The 19,681-nt window shown below is 44.5% G+C and overlaps 1 protein-coding gene across 3 annotated transcripts in view; it reads right to left on the bottom strand.

Annotated features, from left to right (window-relative positions):
• Nucleotides 1-19,681, bottom strand: part of mob2a (MOB kinase activator 2a) — a 51,214-nt gene that overhangs the window by 9,709 nt on the left and 21,824 nt on the right. The window contains exon 1 of one of the 3 annotated variants that reach the window (XM_034534717.1): nucleotides 5,663-5,875. The exons of the other annotated variants lie outside the window; for them this stretch is intronic. Coding sequence (XP_034390608.1) covers nucleotides 5,663-5,778 — 116 coding nt within the window. The 5' untranslated portion in view covers nucleotides 5,779-5,875. Of the gene's footprint in view, nucleotides 1-5,662; nucleotides 5,876-19,681 lie in introns of those variants that run through there. 3 annotated transcript variants of the gene reach the window in all.

The raw sequence follows: 19,681 nt of genomic DNA, 5'->3' as shown, positions 1-19,681 counted from the left end.
GAATCACGTTCACAGACACACGACACTGCTCGGGTTCTCATTGGCTGGCTAATGATTCATCAAGGTATTCGGATCTTCCTAACATGCAGCTCCTGAGCACGTTTTGGTCGCGGCAGATTACACTGCTGGCTAATTATTAATGAGTGGACACTTTCTGTTTCACCCCTCTTCTCCTCTTGCTCTGCTCTTCCGTTCGGTCGGTCCTGCCTCCATTCTTCATTTGTTTTATTTCAGTGTTTTACAACATATTGTCTTCTTTTAGGCTTGTAGGTGCCTCTTTCTCTTCACGGCTGCAGGCTCATCGGTCCAATCGGCTAATTGTTCAGGTTCAAATGCCTCAGACCTCGTCGTCCTAACCTTGTCCTGCCCCCCCCTTTCTGTTCCCAACTATTGTCCTGTTCCATCAGCTTCCCATTTCCTTACTCCTTGACCTCTACTCTAACTAAAATTAAAGTTTTGTATCTATTCTAAAGGCTCCTTCCCATGCCTGTTTGTATCACTGGTTTCATTTATCCTCATCTCTGTCCGCTTCCTTCTCTTCCTCAAAACAGACAAACCCCTCTTCCTGCCCATGAGGGTACAGACAGATTCATGTGGTCCGTTTGGTTTTGCGCTGTGAGCTACATGTTCCATCATGTGAAAGAGCTTTACTCAAGGATGGAGCTTCATCCACAGACACCAACAGCTCTGCTAAGCCCTTCAGAAAAAAAGTGTTTGACTGAAAAAAGGTTCAAATCAGTTCTTCTACACCCCCTCCTCTCCCTCTCCCTTCGAAAACATTTTGTTTCACTTAGCCATTTCCTGCCTCTTTCCATCAGCAATTTCATAATTTTCCATTAAAAAACACCTCCTCCACCTCTTGAGAACATTTGTGTGGTAAGGGGAGGTCAACGTCTGGAGCCATTAGTTTATTTTAGGATAAAGAAAACTTCCTCTCTGCCAGCACTCCTCCCCTCATACGTGTATAGTCTGTTTTAGCAGCAACACACAATTACACACACACACAAATACACACACACACAGCTTTTTCTGTCCTTGGTGAAGTTCTCTCAGGCCAGTCTTTGCCATAAAAGGCAGCAGATGCCTCTCTCTCCCTCACCAGATCAAGGCAGGAGTGGAAGGGAAGTGAGACATGGGCCAGGCACATGTCTCTGATCCGGTGGTACGGCCGCAGCCTGCCTGGCACCAACAGGGACCAGTCTCTGATACAGACTCTCAATCCAGAAAACCGAGTGAAATAACACAAGTCAAAGAGAGATGTGGAAAAGAGATGCGTTTCAACTTTTCAAGTGTGTGGGGGGGGGGGGGGGGCTTGAAGTGGGAAGACGGACATGTTGGTGTTTATCTGCATTGAAGAAACAATAAGGAAACAGGGTTGTATAGTCGGGTGACAGAGAGGTCAGTGCTCCCGAGCTGAGGAGTGACTGAGCTGACAGCTGTTCAACTCTGTTCATTAGCTATACTCTCTTATCCCTTTCACTTTTACCAGCAACGCCACCTCCCTCCCTCACTACCTTTCCTCTGGCACCACTCGGCACCAGTACCCAACTAATACACACGTACGACTTCATGAACACACGTTGAGCTGTAGCCCCCTCTCTCTTTTCACGGGCCGACCCAGCTGGTCACAACAGCTGCGTCACTGCGCCTGATCCCAGCAGAGACCTCGAGAAAATCCAGAAGAAGCGAGTCCTGTCTGGTCTGGGAGAGTGCGTTTGTGCAAGCACGTGTCTCCGACAAGTGTGTTGTCGCAGTATTGGTTCAATGTGTCAAACTTCTCTCTCTCTCTGGCCTCACACTGGTGCACACACCCGCTGCTGTATGTGTGCCTGCAGAACACGGAATATACTTCCAAAATAGTCTTTGTGTAAAGAGGAGCAGCCCTCTGGCAGGTACACTAAACCTGTTTCATTACCACAACCTGGTTCCAATTAATCCTGGAATCACTCGAGGCCACGTTACACAGCTATGCTGAAGAATTAGTGTAAGTGCTTTCTCTAAAATACTACAATTTGCAACTAAAGAGCTACCTATTCTCTCTGCGCACACGTAGACGCACCGATGCTTCAAACAGGGAAAACGGCACTTTTCAAACGTTTTCACATATTTGGTTATCAATTCAACACCAAAACATGCATCCATTAAATACCAAAGGCTTTGGATTGTGTGTTTTGATTGGTGCTCTTGTAATTAAATACAACTTCACTATGAAACCTGTTTAACGAATGCCTTGGAAAGTCTGCGGCTCATTCAAAAGCCAAACCCGAAAATTGCACAACTGTTGCTTGAATTGGCCTTCTGAAACTATTGCCAAATGGATGCAGCCCATTCGAGTACAACCACCCAACACTGACGACAAAGAGGTCTACCGTCTTCTCCAAGATAGCTAGTGACCTGAGGGATTTACTTTGACTGCAACTGTAAAAGAAATGAACCATTTGGGAAGGACAAAATTATCCTATATCTAAAATCTTCACTTCAGAGAATAACTTAATTTTCATCAGCGATTCAGATAAAAAAATCTCTTGAAAAACAGGACATTTCTGTTATCTTTCTGGAACAAGAAGCACAAAGATATGCTTTCCTTATCTCAACCTGGCCCCAAAACAGAACTACTATTTTTGCAACTATAAAACAGCCTGTATGTATTATAAGGATATGAGAGATAACAAGCACCACAGACAACAATTAGAGGTCTTCTGCCCAGGAGCACCACAGAAATCAAACACTTCTGACTGACCTTTAAGCAAACGCCTGATGGGTCAGAGTCAGAATCAATAAAATGTCAGGAAGTTTCTCCCTCCTTTGTCAACTGATTGTGGGATTCACCGTATTCAGGGTTTCAAAAACTGCAATAAAACATCAATAGCAACAAGATATCGCTCTAATCTCAGCCGATAACACCAGAGCTGAGTGAATGAACATTGCCATTTAGCACAAAGAGAAGCTTCAGTGAGGAGGATCAGTTTTCTCCACGCCTGGCCTCCTAATCTATTTCAGGATTCAAATTGAATAGCGCCAATGGCTCTTTTCCTTGAAAAACCACAGACAGAGGAGAGCAGGCAGTCCGAGCACACCAAATGTAAACCACAGCAGCCATTATGGGGCTAAAAAGAGGCCGGGTTCAGGATGGACTAACCAAGAGGCTGTGCCTTGTTGTGCTAAAGCCTTCAGAGCAATAGCTCTGTCAAAGTTGCTCATTAAGTTATTTTGTATGTGTAAAAAGGGTACCGATTCACAAATACATTCAGTAATTAAGTCAGTAACAATCAGTTTTAGTTCTGAAGTGAGGAGGGAAATAAAAACAAAAGAATGCACAGCTGCCACCACTTAATCAGTAGCATCACCAGGGGAGTCAGCAGCACTGTAAATCAGTAAATGAGAATTAAAGCCAAGGAGGAACACACACACACGGCCCTCAGGCCTGCAGAGTACCCCCTGCCTGCTCTATAATGGAGCCTCATCAACATCACAACGCACATGTGTGACAGGAAATGGGGTTTGGGGTGGAGATGAGACTGAGCCCCTGGTTAAGCACTTAGAACCTCGGTGGAAGAAGTTTAGCGCAGACATTGATTTGGCACGTTAGGAGCGATTTATGGAGATAAGAGCTGAAAGACATTTCTCGACACTCTGCTCAATCCAATCAGTCCATCGGAATGGTCGCTTAATCAAATAGTGTAAAAAAAGAGGGAATGTGTGTGTGGATTTGTTCCCCACATAAAGCATTCAAGAAGCCAAGATGAGCAATACACAGACAATTCTGGAAAAGCGTTTAAGAGTGTACAAAACTGCATATTTACTCTCAAGGGACTGACTGGACTGTTAAAAGCTATAATAAGCAATTTTTTTTTCCAGTCTAGTATTCATACCTGCATCCAAGCCAATGGTATTCAACCATTCATTGGAGGAGGAAACTGGTTAAAGTGGAGCTATAAACAGGTCGACGGCACCCCCACCCCCTCATAAAAACCCCAAACTATGCAACCTTGTTCACTTTGATGACGTGTTTTAAGACGTCACATTTGTGAAAAAAAAAAAATTAAATAGGAATGTCCTGGTTAACCAGCATTTTTTTTAAAAGGTGGTTGAATTCCCAGTAAAATAGAACTTGTCTCAACCCGTTGCAGGTCTTGCAACAGACATAACAACATACTGTACAATCACACTCTGCTGCGTCCATTACATCCTGCTTGCAATCTCTGAGGAGATCCTAAGATGGTGGATATTCTCCTCGCTATCACTCTCCACATCTCCACAGACTACAATGGGTTTTGAGGTATGCGCCCTTTGGGCGGCTGCTTGAGAACACACCTGTCCCCAGACTTCCAAAGGTAAGAGGAAACTTCACCAAAGCATTGATGGTCGGTCCCTGGAAGAAAATACGCTCATATTGACTGCATGTCTTCACATGACACCCACAGGGTGAATGAATACACACACGCACACACACACACACACACACACACACACACACAAACACTGTTAAATATTTGCCTCGTTCACAACTGCTGTGACATGATATATCCTCTTGAATTGCATCAGGTCTCCATGGGGATGAAATCATGACTGGGGTTGTTGTTTGTGTTACTTTGTTTAACACACAAACACGCTGTTAACGCTCCTATTTGGGTAATGCACTTTTAAGTCTTGTGTCAGCTTGGTCACATTGTGGCTTTTAGATGACAGCAAATATAATGAATTTACATTTAAAACAATTATACATTAAAATATAGGTTAAAAATGCTTTTCATCAAGAGAAAACAACCCAAGACAAACAGAATGTTAATAGGAACAAAAAAGTGACACAAGAGCCATCAGACAGTTCAGTTCTAGTCCTAAAGTATGTGTTTAGCCCATTGATGTAGCCAACAGTGTAAATAGGATTCAATTTGTATTAATAACTCTCACCATACTGTGATCCTTTTTCATTTAAATTGTAAAACAGAAACGTTTTAAACTATTTGAGCTCTGGTATACAAATCGTTTCCTGTTGACATTGTTTAAGCTAAAACGTTAGTTAGGCCCCTTAAATAATGTAGGAGACTCAATGAGGAGACAGGCTCGCGTTTCTCCGGCTCTTGTCGAGTCTTGTTAGGAGCGAGAGCCGCAGGAGGAGGAATGAGGCGTTCAGGCTCCACGTCCCCCCAAACACCACCGGCTGGCACATCGCTGTGACCCCGGAAACCGGAGCATCCTAATACTTCAGTGTTTAAAGAGGAGACCGCTTGTTTTATCTTTCAGGCTGAGTAATAGATAAATAAATAAATAATAATAAAAACAGATTTAAACAGAAGTCTCCTCCATTCGGTCTTAGGCAGGCTCCAGGCGGGCGATGAGCACAATGCAGCTCCACGTTTTCAGTTGCTAATCTCCGTCAGGGTCACTGGACCGCTGTAACATTGTAATACAGCTGATGAAGATAAATTACGATGTCGCGAAAAAAAATATATATACACACTACACGTACAGTCAACACGGTTTCTGTCTTATGTGGAGGAAGCAGCCTTACACGACGTGTCACCAAAGGGAACTCTACGACTATCTCGGTCCCTCAAGTATTCATACACAATATGTTTACAATGTCACATTCACAGGCAGACTCGACTCAGGTTATTAGCAGACACCACTTTGTCAAGTTGAAATAGGGACGGAGTTTTACCTCAGTACTTTTCCGACAGCCTGAAGCACCATCTTGCAACTTAGTCCATTTTTGGAGTTTCTCTGAGAGTGCATGTCCGTTTTATCTCCAGAAAATGAGCAATAATCTCCGACCATAGTTTAAAACATGAAGACTCGGAGTCCGACTATCTCCGCTGAGTATTCAGGTGTAACGCCAATCTGCTCTAACTTATCATACTACACCGCAGAAAGAAAAACTTTGTCAAGTTTACAGAAGGGCCTCCTCCCCTGTCCCCTGTCGTCCAATCAGCGAAAAGGACAGTGCTTAGTGGGCGGGGCGTGGTGACGTTACAGTCTGCCCATGTGGACGTGGTTGGTGCCTCTGTAGATGTAGTTACAGTGGAGCAACAGGTGAACAGCGGACCACAATGGAATAAAAAGGGGTTACTACATTGTATCTACCTGCTGTAGATGTACATGTTTACATAAACAGGACTTTTACAGGACAAAAAAAAAGGAAAATATTTATGGCATCCCACAGAAGAGCTTGTAATACATCACTTCCAATGTATAAGGGTGTCAGAAGCGAATTACCTAATGCCCCACGATACAGCTTGGACCCCGAGGGGGTTTCTTAAATCGGCTTTTGTAAATATTTTGTCACTATAAATGCACATTATGAAGTGAAATGTGGTTGAAAGCTCCTGAAAAAGAGAGTAAGTGACATTGAGTTAAGATTATGTTGTCAAACCACTTTTATTTGCATTCTTATTTTTAAGAAGATTCTGATGTCAGAGCAGCCATTACAACTACAAATAAACAGAGCGGGCTCACCAAAACAAACCTGACAGGTCTTCACGCCACAATGCAGATAACAAACAATCTTTTTTTAAAAGTGTAAAGTGTGCGCGTGCAGGACTGTGGGGCAACATGCCTCGTGATGGTTCTGAACTTCACCTGAGTCCAACTAGGCTGGCAGCGGTCATGTTGTGTCAAAGCTGAGGAACCAGTGAGGGAATCGAACTAAGCCCGTTTGAGAGCCAAAAGAGAGATCTATAGGAACATATTGAGTGTCTTTGGGGAGGTAATTGTTTGTAACCATCTTTTTAGAAGTTTAAATGTTATGCACATTAAGTGTTCAATGTGAATTTCAATTTTATGGTCAACAGCAAGCTGAGCCAATAACGCTTATATGAATATGAGGAAATTAACAATGGGAGTCGAGTGACACACAACACGATCACAACTAGCGTTACGGAGCCATCACTCCTTCTTCCCTCTAATTATTGCCTCTCAAACGTCCTCTCTTATTTTCCCCTCTATTGCTCTCTTCACACATTTCTCCTCCCTTTCTTGGTTTGTTTAACTCGCCTCTCCCTCTCATTGTGTCCCTTTCTTCTTCAACAAGTCTGTTTTTCCTCTCAGTCTCCTCAGACAAAACTTGTCGGGCCATGGTGGCGCTGCAGATGTGACAAATACTGGACCAGCTGGCTGCTGTAGCATGGACACACACACACACACCAATCTATGGGAACTGTGGAGCTATGTGCACTCCATGTGGATGGGTGCAAGTAGCTGAGTGAGGAAGCTAAAAGGGTGAGAAAGAGAGTGTTGTATGTGCGGACTGTGCTTGTGTGTGCATATGTAATGTGTGTGTGTATGTAATTAGTGTGTGTTTGTGTGTGTATAGTGTCTGCAGACGTACTTGGTGTTTACCGTGGACTGCTAGACCCTACGAGGCACCGCTTGTTTATGTTTAAATATGATGCAAAGAAATGATCTGAAAGAATCAAAATGAGCAGAGGTTTGCAGGCGCCTCTCTGCACCCTACATGAGACACACACACACACGGCTGAGGGGTTTTGTGGGTGGAGTTGGGTGATCCAGGGGCCCAGTCAGGAGCAGGGGCTGAGGGGAGAGAGACCAGAACAGGGCACTGACTTTTCCTCCGCAGCTAAAAATAGCATTGGCCGGCCTGGCCCGTAAAGAATACAGAGAACAGTGCAAAGAGAGAGAGAGGTTGATTCAATCAAAACTTTACCAAACTCAAATGATTTATCTCAAGAAAGTTCTTACACCGCTGCTATAAATACAGTACATATACCCTAGCGTACTGTTTATAAAGAGTCATGTTATATATTAAAGTGTAAAATTGTTGTTATAGTTGATACATGAAGTAAAACTTGTGACCACCCAAGAGAAAAGCAGTGTGTAGCTGTAATGGAAATCCTGTGCTACGGGAACTTTCCATTAATTTGCTTTGAACTATTGGATCCGTGCAGCCACTGAAAATAGAAGACATCCATTCCAGATCACCGGGGCTTTGCCTATAGGCTGAGCAGGTAATATGTAGTGGCACCTATAGGTCGTCGTGTTATACGATCTGCCGGCTGGCAGAACAGATGGGGACAGAGAGACGCTGCCATTGAGCTGCACATGGTGGACCTTCTTACGCAATGTCTGACGTGGATGGAAACCAACGAGCCACATACCATCGTCTAGAGGACAGAGGTTTACTCTTTCTCTGCTAACGTCACAGACACATTCCCTTCCACTACGCAGACAAGACACGCCATCACTCATGTGCCACCTGCGCACACCAAACCAGATGTTTACCCCCCGTACGTATGCCTAAACCTTTCATGGGGAGCACTAGTGGCACCGATAAGAGTTTAAACAGCCTACTTCTGATTACTCCTTTCTTTATGCCATACTTGGGGTTACGTTAAACACTTTTAAGGGTTTCATAACTAAATGACTTCAATCAGTACTAACAAGCTACTTCAAGTATGCCACCCTCATCAAACAACAACCACCCTGTAGATACAGAGAGGCCATGATTTAATTACACGTCACTCATTAAAAAGATAGGAGGAAAAGAAATAAAGGCATGTCTATGGAAACACTGTGACATCACTGGCTGACTGATGGATGTGTGATGTCTCAATCTGATGAGGGAAGAAATAACAATACGCACGATAACTACAGCAATAACCGATCAGCAATAATCAAACTAACAGATAACACCAGAGAAATAAAGTCTGGGGTGGAGCAAAATGCAAGTACTGTGTCATTACTGGGACGACGTTATAAACGCACCAGTTAAATAATGGCATGTTAAAAAAAAAAAAAAAAAAAAAACTCAAGAACTAAACTGCAGTCACTTTTAGCCATCTACTGACAGGAAAGAGACACTGGACTATTAAAAACTACACCACCACCCACTTAAAAACATAAAAAATGACATTTTGGACAACGTAAGTTGCTCTCTTCACTGCCGAGAGATGGCTGGCTGGCTCAACAGGTTGGGTTTGAAAGTCAGCGGACATTCCACCTATTTGAGACAAAGAAAACACTGATTCAAGGCCCGCAGCAGATGAGTCACAACCGCAGCAGATGCGCCTTGGGGCCTGGCAACAGCTCAGTCCCTGCCCTGCCAAAGCACATCTCCAGCCAATCATGGCCGGGATCAAAATGACAGACGCTTCAGGCAGCCAACCGTGTTGACACCAAAATGAATAAATGCAACAAAAAAATCAGAGCAGTTGGCGTTGCGTTCTGGGTGTGTGGGAGTGGTGTAGTATGTTTAGGTAAGGTCTTAACCAGTGAAAACACTGCAGCCCAGATAAAAAAGGTCAGCAGGGCCAGGAGACACTCGGCACTGAACCCAGCGACCCAACCGGCAATACCAACCAAGGCAATTAGACAAAAGAGAGACGTTTCTGCTGCAACAGCTAAAAAAGAAATATTACAGCAAAAGTACATTATCGGCCGGCCCCCATCCCCTTATAGAAAATAAAAGAACCGATCCTAGAAAAGGCCCCAAAATCCTTAACCCTTCATTTCAACTGCGCTGCATGAAATACAGAGTGAGAAGACAAAAACCTGGGCCAACATATACTGCTTTAAACTTGGCAGGCAGGAGTCTACCTCTGTGCTTAATGGCTTAGAGTACCTTTTTCTATCATATCAGTTTTTCTTTGACCTATGTTCTTCCTTTCCACCCTCAAGGAATTTAAGTCCACTTTCTATCTTTGCATGTGTGCCCCTTTCTTCACTGGCTTCATCTCTCATTTGCTCTGCATTCCTGGAGGGGAAGGGCTGCATGCAAAGACATGTCGCCGCTCTCTCGGCACACGCAGCCTGCATAAACAAAAGGAGAGTAGAGGAAGAAGAGCAACGCGAAGAGTGACCTAAAGGAGAACCAGCAGAAGATCAAAGAAGTTTGGTTTGATTAGGCTTTTCTTGTTTTGGGAAGTAGATGCGTGCACATCCCGACCAAACATACACAGGTCAACCAGGATCCATTTAACAGGAGCAATGGCACAAAGGATGATTACTCCACTGCATTCATAATCCAATTAGAAGTTAGAACTATTTCTGCACATTTTCTGGAGCCCATTAGAAAAATGAGAGAGTGGCTCAGTATGTTTGAAAGACAGGAGTTCATGTTCTGACTGGTTTATGACCAAAGGAAGAGAGGGCTTTAGCAAGATTGAAGACAGGAGACGAAGAAATACCAGACGTGCGGCCAGACTTTTAATAAATGACCATTTCCATGGATACTGCTGAGATTAACCGCTATCTTATCAGCAGGAATGGGCCAGAATGGAATATGAAGAGGAGAACATGGAGGATGAGAATGGGAGAAGGCAACCGATGGAGGAAGGAAGGAAGTGAGAATGGGGGAGCAGTTGAGATTAGTTAAGTGAGAGGGGTGAAGGGAAGGCAGAGAAGGGAGCGAACAAAGAGAGTAAAAGAAGGATGAGAGGAGTGAAAGAGTTTGGCTCAATGTGGGAGGTTGTCACAGCATGCCCTGGCGGCTCACTGTACTCCTCCTCCCAACATTCCTCAGCAGGAGAGAGTCCATCCCATAATTCGCCACCTGGGCAGCCAAACACGGTACAGCCAAACACCTGTCTGTGTCAAGTTTAAGAGCCCGCACCAAACAGGTCTTCATGGACAAAATGTGACTTTGTCCGCAGGTTAATGGTAAAGAGGCTCTCTTTCCCTGCCGGGGTCACTCCAAAGTCATGAGATGAATCACATGACACAGGGAGACAGTGCTGGATATGGGTGTACTGTGCACTTACATAACCACGAATACCTTGTAAACGGAGGAGCGAGTGAAGCTATCACTGAAAAGATTACTGAAGGCTACACGTCTTCCCAGAACATAGGAAAATAATGGGTTTTCTTACTGGCAAGACTATGATAACCTTGGCACTGGCACACACACACACACACACACACACTTCTGAACCAAACCAAAACATTAGCAACAGATTACAGCTCCAGTGTAACACAACAGCGTGCAAGGTGGTTTGGCTGTAGTGCCGGGCCTGTGAGAGTTCAGACAACTCAGGTAGGAGGGCAACACTGCCACCTGTTGGCACAACATGCACAGTTTACACATAAAAAGGTAAAGAAAGTCCAAAATATTGTTTCAACCTAAAGAGCAGTTTTTATTTTTTTGCATTAAAGAAAGAGAGCTGAGTGTCACCTGTCACCCTTGGAAAAGGCCTCTCATTGCAGACGGTGTCTACAACTTACACAGCTAGACTGAGTTTTCCATTCCACTTTTTTTGGTGACACTTGAAACCAAAACCACGCTGACGCTAGACGGCATCATCCTTTGAAGACTGTAACACTTAATGAGTTACTTTCCACTACTGGTGTGGCTGAGTAACACAAAGGAAGCAAAGTAGCAAACATAAAAATCTACATGATGCGTAAGAGGTGAGGTCCGAGGGCACGAAGTTTGTGAAAATAGGGAGCTGGGATCAAATGCTACTGTTTGCTCAGGAGCACAAGAGGTAGTCTGTGTGTGTGTGTGTGTGTGTGTGTGAGAACAGTGGTGAATAAGATGGAGGAGAAAGACCGTCATGGAATACAGGGAACGATGGAGGTAGCCAAGAGGTGGTGACGGGAAGAGGATTGCACACACAGGAAGTGTGCATGTGGGCGGCTAATGTGTGTATGAGGTGAATAGAGCTTTCTTTTCACCCCCTACAAAAATGTCCAAGTCCGTCTGGGTGAATGGTAAATGGACCGTACATGTGTAGCGCTTTGCTAGTCTTCCGACCACTGAAAGTGCTTTAACACTACACTCTCAAAACATGTGTTCATTTTTAAAAACACACCTGTGTGTCTCGTTAAGGACAACACAATTGGTGTTGCTTTCAACACAGTCAGTGTGTCAGCACATTTAGCACATGCGGTGTGTTACATATTTCAACGTAAATTCATTCATCATTCACCCATTTCACACACGGATGGCAGGGTGTGCTACCATGCAAGTTGCCACCTGCCCATCAGGACTCTAACATGCATACAACATTCATCCTGAGGAGTCAGGTTAAGACACAGGCGGTCTGGTTTATACTACTAAGAACCTGAGACTGCAAAGTCAGCACTGTCGGGACTGTTGGCGAGTCCTAAAAGCAAACGATGCAGAGGTAAAGAGGGGGTGGCTTTCGGTTTTCTACTCAAAAGCGGTGCCCGCCAGCCCTGATCCAGCTCATTAACTCCTAAATGAGGGCTCTTAGTCACAGATTTCTTACCAAGGGGAATGTGGAGGTAACCTATAGCACTTCCCTGAACAAAGTCATGCTCACAGAAACACACACACACAGACTGAAATGTACAGAATGTTGCTTTAACATCAAGTTGAGTAATTGCGGCTGACTGCCTGAGAAACCAAACTTCACTCCAGTGGAGAATGAGTGACTGATTGATGTCGAAGTTCGTCTCTGTTCGACAGACCATGTGATGATATTCTACGAATCACTCTCTGGCTCCAACAGAGCGTGAACAATGAATCGAGGCAACTGTATGAACAACGGTTAAAATCTATATTACATAAAAGACTGGTGTGGCACAGCATCGCCCTGGGGGCAACCCCCGAATCTAAAATCAAAGATACCATCACATCAGCAGAAACGCTAATGATTTAAAGACCAGCTGATAAGATCAACGTGCTGCCTAAAGAGCACAAGTCAAATCCTATTAGGGCGCTTCTTAACACCAGCAAAAGGTATATTACATAACTTGTGCAAAATGAGGGATGAAATGAGGTTTAGGGGACCCCTTTTCCCAGGAGAAAGGACTCCGTTTCCTTCATCAGCAGACAATACAACTCCAGCAGACTGTCTGGCATGTGAACGATCAGCGTCGTTGGCGTTTGAGTTGTTATTTCGCTCCCTCCAATGCCCCATTTGCTCTTTAACCCCGAGATCACTGAACTGAGCTGGTGCTACTGACGAACAGTCAACAAGTTGTACAAATCCATCTACATCTTTGAATTATATTCAATGGAGAGTACCATTTATTCACAGTACTTCCAAAAAACACGTCTTTTGTAAAGTAGTTTTTTGAATAATTTCAATATTACAGATAACATTTTTGACATTTGTTTTAATGTGTGTAGAAAACTGGTCCGGTTGAGTGTACAAAAGGTGAAAGGTTCCAGTCACATAAAAACAAATATTCTTTTTAGTAAATAAGATTTCTTTGGGAGATATGGTGGAACACATTTCCACAGGAAGTAATAAGAAAAATGTCGCTAAAACGGTTCCCACAAAAACTGATTACTATAACTTCATGAGGGTATGATTCAGCTAGGCTTGTCGAAGAGACACTGGAAACATATTTATGAGTTAATACATGTGTACCCTCGTTTCCCTGAAGGGTGAAATCTCATTTAATTCTCATCTCCTATGTTGGCCTTCCTCCATTGTCAAACATTTCCTTCCAATCTCTCATCAGTGAATGACGTGGGCTTCGGAGAAAAACCGTCATGTCCGTGCGCCGTTTCATTGACAGCGCTCGCCACAGATGTGAGTGTGCGATCGCGATATTTCCATCAGCGACTGCATCGTGTACAGTAGCCGTCATCTCGGATAGAGCATCGCTGCAGTCGTCACGGCAGCAGAGGTGTTCTCTCGCAAGCCTGCTTGGCTTTCAGAACAGCCGACTCACATCTGCTTTTATTTTTAAACCAATTTAAAAAGACAAGTCCATGATGCATTCTGTAGTGATGACTCTGGCACAAGTGGAGGAATAGAACAAGCAAAAGCAGATAATTTGATGTTAAGAAAACAAAAAACATGTTAGTTTCGCCCCAAAAATCCCCCCCCCACAAAAAAAAAAAAGGAAAGTTAAATTCTCCCCCTGATGACTAGACGAGATCTCGCCACCATCTGATAACAGAGTAAACTCTGGTCCATTGTGTGAATTTGAATAACACCGAGTCGATGAAAGTGTAGGAAGTGGTAACACCCATGATTTGGAATAGAGGTGAAGAGAAGCATGTGACTGAAGGAGGCCAACAGATTAAACAAACCGAAAACCAAGCTGGTGGAAAATATGAGTGAGCCGGTGCTCCCTGACCCGCTGCCGAGAATCAAGGCAGCTTCTCCGGACATTCTGCAAACAGCACAATTACTTATCTTAATGTGCACATATGTATTGTTAGGTATCGTGCTCTGTTGAGTTGTTTATGGACTACATGCCAGTGGAAGAACAATCCACTGCCACTTTAAGATGCATAATCGCTGTGTGTTATTGTGTGTGTATTGTTGTGCATGGTGTATGTCGTCTCATACACTACCAATGTAATGGACAATAAAGTAATCTGAAACCTGCGAGGAACCCTCTGTGTGCATTTTAACCTCTAATCAGTTTAGACCTAAATTAAAGTGTGCGTTTGTGCGTGGAGCGACACAAATCTGATCTCTCCAATACTTGGAAGGCAGGCAGGCTAGCTTAACCACTTGGATATGCACTCCTAACAACAACAACACTGCCACCAAACAACTGCAGCACAAACAAGATATTGTGCTGGATAGCCCAAAGCAAGTCCCCATCAGGAAAACCACTGGCAACACACAACGCTGCGGGCTGAGATTATTATTTATCTTTTTAGACCGAAGATGTGCTCCACCCAAAGACTTGTTTTTCCAGTAATTAGCCATCACAGAATATCATGTTTGGATGTCAGTAAATATCAATCTCCGAGGGCTAATCAAGAGAGGAAAAAAAGTGTGTACGTGTTTGACTGGGGTGGGGAAGAGACGGGACGTGGCGACGGCGTCATGCGTTTCTGTGTCTGGACCAAACAGAGGAGAGGAAAAGGTGTACTTGGGAGTACGGAAGCTTGGTGGTAAAGGGAAGTGGCTTCAAATATTAAGTATGGAAAATCCTGGACAGAGCCACGCATGTTTTGCGCCTTGAGGGCATTGCTGAGATGACAGTGAAACCACAGTGAGGCCCTGCCCTTTGTCAGAGACTGGCATGGAGGAAATATCAAGAGCACGTCCTTTGTCGGTCTACTGAGAGGAAAAAAAATAAAATACCATTGTCGTCTACAGCACCAATGAGCGAGGGATGAAAGTGGGCGTAGGCAGCTGCTATCGGTAAAAAATAAAGAGTGAAAGGAGACACAAGAGGGGTCAAATCAATAGGTCTGTTGCCACGGCGAGAGCAGGGACTGCCGCACAACCTCAGCTCATTGACGAGCAATGAAGTTCACATTTTCCTCTGCCCTCCACAGATGGATCACATCCTACGGTAAAGGATGAGCTGCGACGAGAAAAATGTAATCGGACCCTTTCGCATGAGCAGAAGAGATCGGTGGCTCTTAGTACTTTTAAGTTGAGCGTGTGTGTGTGTATGTGTGTCTCCTTGCCGGGGGATTCAGGTGTAAGCAAGCCTCTGATTGGCTTAGAGTAACATGGCTCCCACCTGGGAAGATGAGTTTATGCAGTGACATCATCTCTCTTAGAGGGGGATGGGAGAGTTGCTAGAGCATCGTGCACCTATCTGCCACACAAAAGACTTGAATAACAGAAGAAGTAAAAAACTACTGCAACTAAAGTCCATAACACACATCAGAGCTCCAGAGGTACAAAAGGGTATTTAAGGGTATTCTTTGTTTGGCCGGCAGCCTCCGAGTTCTGTTAGTGAACATAATAAATGTTACGGACGTCACCTCAGAACATGCTGGAGTCAGCACTCTGCAGCTTCCCTGCTCGCTCCAGAGCGGCCTCTTCGCTACAGCTACTCTCTGATTAAATATAGTCAAGGAGGGAGGTGAACGTGTTTGTCACGAAGCTCACAAACATGACGTCGGTGGGATCCAGCAGTGCTTTTAAAAAAAGGTATGAAATATGATGATTAGAAAAGACGCATTTCTGGAGTAAACTTGAAACGTTCCTTTTTTCCTGTCTTCCTCGGGTCTATCCTTGGTAACAGTGCCATGTCAGATGCTAGATAATTGAAACAAATGAGGGGACACAGCTGCAAAAGGCACTGCAGCACTGACGCAATTACACCGCTATGCAGCAGGTAAGCGCGTGTGTGTGTGTGTGTGTGTGTCTGTGACTATTACCTTCTCCATTCAATTGGGCTTCACCAGACCACCCCCCCCTCCCTCACACTCCAGCCTGGGAGAAACTCAAACAGGAAGTGAGGCGCCAGGGCACTTCCTTTCTCCCTTTAAAATGGGCCTCTTGTTCCCAAGAGGCAGCACAGAGAAGCCATGGGCTGCTGCTGCTGAAACAACTGCTACAACCAAATTCCCTGCCACCTTTACAGCACATACAAACCTTTCAGGCCCTTTTTCTGATACTGAATTCTGTCTAACTCTTTTCGTTCCACCGGCCCAACCTACAAAGTGAGTCAAACACAATGAAGCCCTTCTCCACGTGCCAATTGGGCCACCAAACAGCTGCGAGTTTTTCCATGTCTACGGGCACCTGCTGCCTCACACACGCTGTCCCTTACTTGTCTGATCAGCACATATGTTTTCTAAACATGTAGTGCGTTCCCAATTGTGCAATGAATCCCAGCTTCCAGATTGAATCTTTTCTTATTTATTTTTTTAGATGTTTATCTGAATTAAGTTGTTTCAGGAGCAAATAGGAGCTGCAAAGACATCCAGAGCTTTTTTTACTTAAGCGTGTGCATGACTGTGTGTATTTGCGGGCTGACTGTGTGAATCTAAATGCAGAGGTGAGGTTAGTGCAAGGCCATCTCTTTCTCCATCTCCTGAGCCAGCAGGACTAGCCCCCCCCCCCCCCCCCACACACACGAAAGTAGAGAAGGACAGTCACGACTTCTATACTGCCTTTTCCTTAACCAGTCAGTGTCCCTCCATAGGAGTCTAATGCAACACATGTCCCGATTAAAGACACCTTGGGCAAGGTTTATTTGTTCTCAATTAGGATTAGAGTACGAACGGCATTCAAGCTTAGACATCGAGGGAATCCAAAGACAAAAATCAAAACCCTACAGATTACGTACGGATCTAAACCTTACTGATGCAAGCTTTTCTGACCTGTGCTCATTTGATTGTAGCCATTGGCTTATTGATGACTGCATAACGGCATGTCCCATTTGTTTAGGTGTTGCAGAATGACAAAACAGCTTGATTATGCTGTGCAACAGCCACAGGGAATAACGTAATTCACTTCCTCCAGGCAAAGCTTTAAATAGATAATGATTTAGCCAGCTAAAGCGGCCCAACTTTCCTCAAAAGGCTGGAGCTTTTCAGCTCTATTCAATTCAGCCCGGTCTGAGAGACGGGCAGGAGGGAGTCTGCTGGGTTGAGGGGAACGAGTGTGGGGTTTGATGGTGGAGAATGGTGTCCTTGTTGAGCTGCACGCCCCAGCTCTGTGGAGGCAGCCAGGCCTGCCAAAGATAGCCTAATGAGAGACACATGGAAAACAGTACAGCCTGCTCTGCTAATGCCACACACACACACACACACAGTATGATGATACAGTCAGAACTATTGTTCCGTACCACACACACACACTATAACATTTAGCAACCGATCCACCGAGAACAAACACACACAAGCTTTTGTCATGTGATGGAGCCTCGAGGTCTGCACGTTCTTGCTTTCCAGCAACACACAATACGGGTACAGAAACCTTAAACCTCATAGCGGAGAGGAAAGTGGGATTTTGTTTTTCACGCTGCAATTGTGTACAATGATGGCCACAACTTAAACTTTTGACTTCACTGTAGAGGGGGTGGGGGGCTGAAAAAGCTCAAAATTACAAACTTGGCTACAGATACACTTTAATGAATGCTTTTTTTATATTCAGACTTTTTTTTCTACTCGCTCTCAAATATATTGATACAAATCATTAAATAGTAAGTTTGCAGTCTTAATATTGGGCCACTGACTGTCAACAGACAGCAAACACACGAGGCACATGTGAACTTGAACACATGTTAGACAATACTATTGTCATTTCAATTGCCAAAGACATTTTTTTTATCTAAATAGCATATCCAAAAAGAAATAGGTGTTTACATGCATGTGATGACAAAGATGTTTAATAATGTTCGTTTTAAAATGAGATCTCATCTTATATTGTCTGTTGTTGTTAAATTTGCAGAGTATAGAACAGTACATGGACCTCCCTGCTCTGGCATGACTCCATCATACCTTTAGTCAACCCCCCACATGACACAGACACACACACACACACACACACACACACACACACACACACACACACACACACACACACACACACACACACACACACACACACACACACACACACACACACACACACACACACACACACACACACACACACACACACACACACACACACACACACACACACACACACACACACACACACACACACACACAGAGAAATTAAGGCAAATTCCATAGTTTTTACTTCATGTCATACGATGACAGACTGTTCAATTGCTCCATTTTAAAACAGGATGGTCAACATTAGAGTTGAGTGCTGGCAGGCGGTTCCTCCTCCACACAATGCTACTGTTGAAAGGTGAAACACTGGAGCCCACGGGGCGGAGGGCTCGCCTGTGCCGAGGTCAACGAGGACAACGAGGACCTGTTGGATGGGTGTGCCTCCAAAAGCACACATCATTCAAGCCATATGACATCACTGCAAGCCGCCCGATTGGCTGACGGAGAAGGGAGAGGAAATGCCAGAAATAGACATGATGGCCCACTTTGTCTTAATGAGACCACGAGACATCAGTGCACCGTCCAGGTCCAGGTGCCCTGATCATGGCTGGTGGAGAAAATAACAGAAGTAGGCTTTTTCTTGGCACAAGTCCCTGCCTTCACAAGGCTTCTGTGTGCATTTCACCGAGGCCTACTGCATGTGTAACACATATGCAGCCTCACAGATACACAACACACTTATACACGCATAAACGGACGGCTGTTATTCAAACTAAGAGTAGCAGTGAAGTGTAAACAAAGTTCTGAATCACAGCAAGGCCTAATATAATCCAGCTGTGTGTGTGTGTGTGTGTGTGTGTGTGTGTGTGGTAACACTTCAATTTTACCCTCACCATCAAAACGCTCCTTAGAGAACTAGAAAGTTATATTTATACTTTATACAGCAGTCAATGCAGGCTCAGGCCAGCTAGCCCCACAACCACAAGAGAGGGGAACCAGATCATTTCTGCTCCGACTGGCAGAGAGTCGAACTTAAATCATCTGCCCTCTCTCTCTCTCCCTCCCTCCCTCCCTCTCTCTCTCTCTCTCTCTCTAGCACATGATAGTCTTTCCAAAGAGAAGGTTAATTCTGCTGGTAATGACCAGAAAAGAAAAAGAGCAGTCAGTTAGTTCAATGGTCTGCAAACAACAACAAATGGAAAGAAAAAAAAGAAAAGCACCTCCCTGCCCCCTTGTAAGGGAACATTGTGTCCAAACAAACAGTGCTGCATAGCCAAAAGGGCACACAGGAGACAGGAGGGTGAGAGGAAAAGTGGCAAGCCTGAATAACTAGCCGACTTCTGGCTTCATGCCATTTCATTCCCGACTAGTCTTAAACTTAAACTACCCTCATAACAAACCCTGTAACCAGCAACCTCAAACACACCTCCCCTTCAATCAAGCTATAAGAGGAGGAGGAGGATCTCCTCCTCCTCAGAATCTCTGCCTGCTACAGCAGCACTGTCCTCAAATGTCTCCTACAAAACCGCAGCAGCATAACAGAGAGCATGAATGGGGGGTAAACGAAGGTCTGACAATGTAAGTTGAAGAATGCTG

This window comes from Cyclopterus lumpus, chromosome 6 (assembly GCF_009769545.1).
Source record: "Cyclopterus lumpus isolate fCycLum1 chromosome 6, fCycLum1.pri, whole genome shotgun sequence".
Lineage (NCBI taxonomy): Eukaryota > Metazoa > Chordata > Actinopteri > Perciformes > Cyclopteridae > Cyclopterus > Cyclopterus lumpus.
This window is presented reverse-complemented; position numbering and strand designations above follow the sequence as displayed.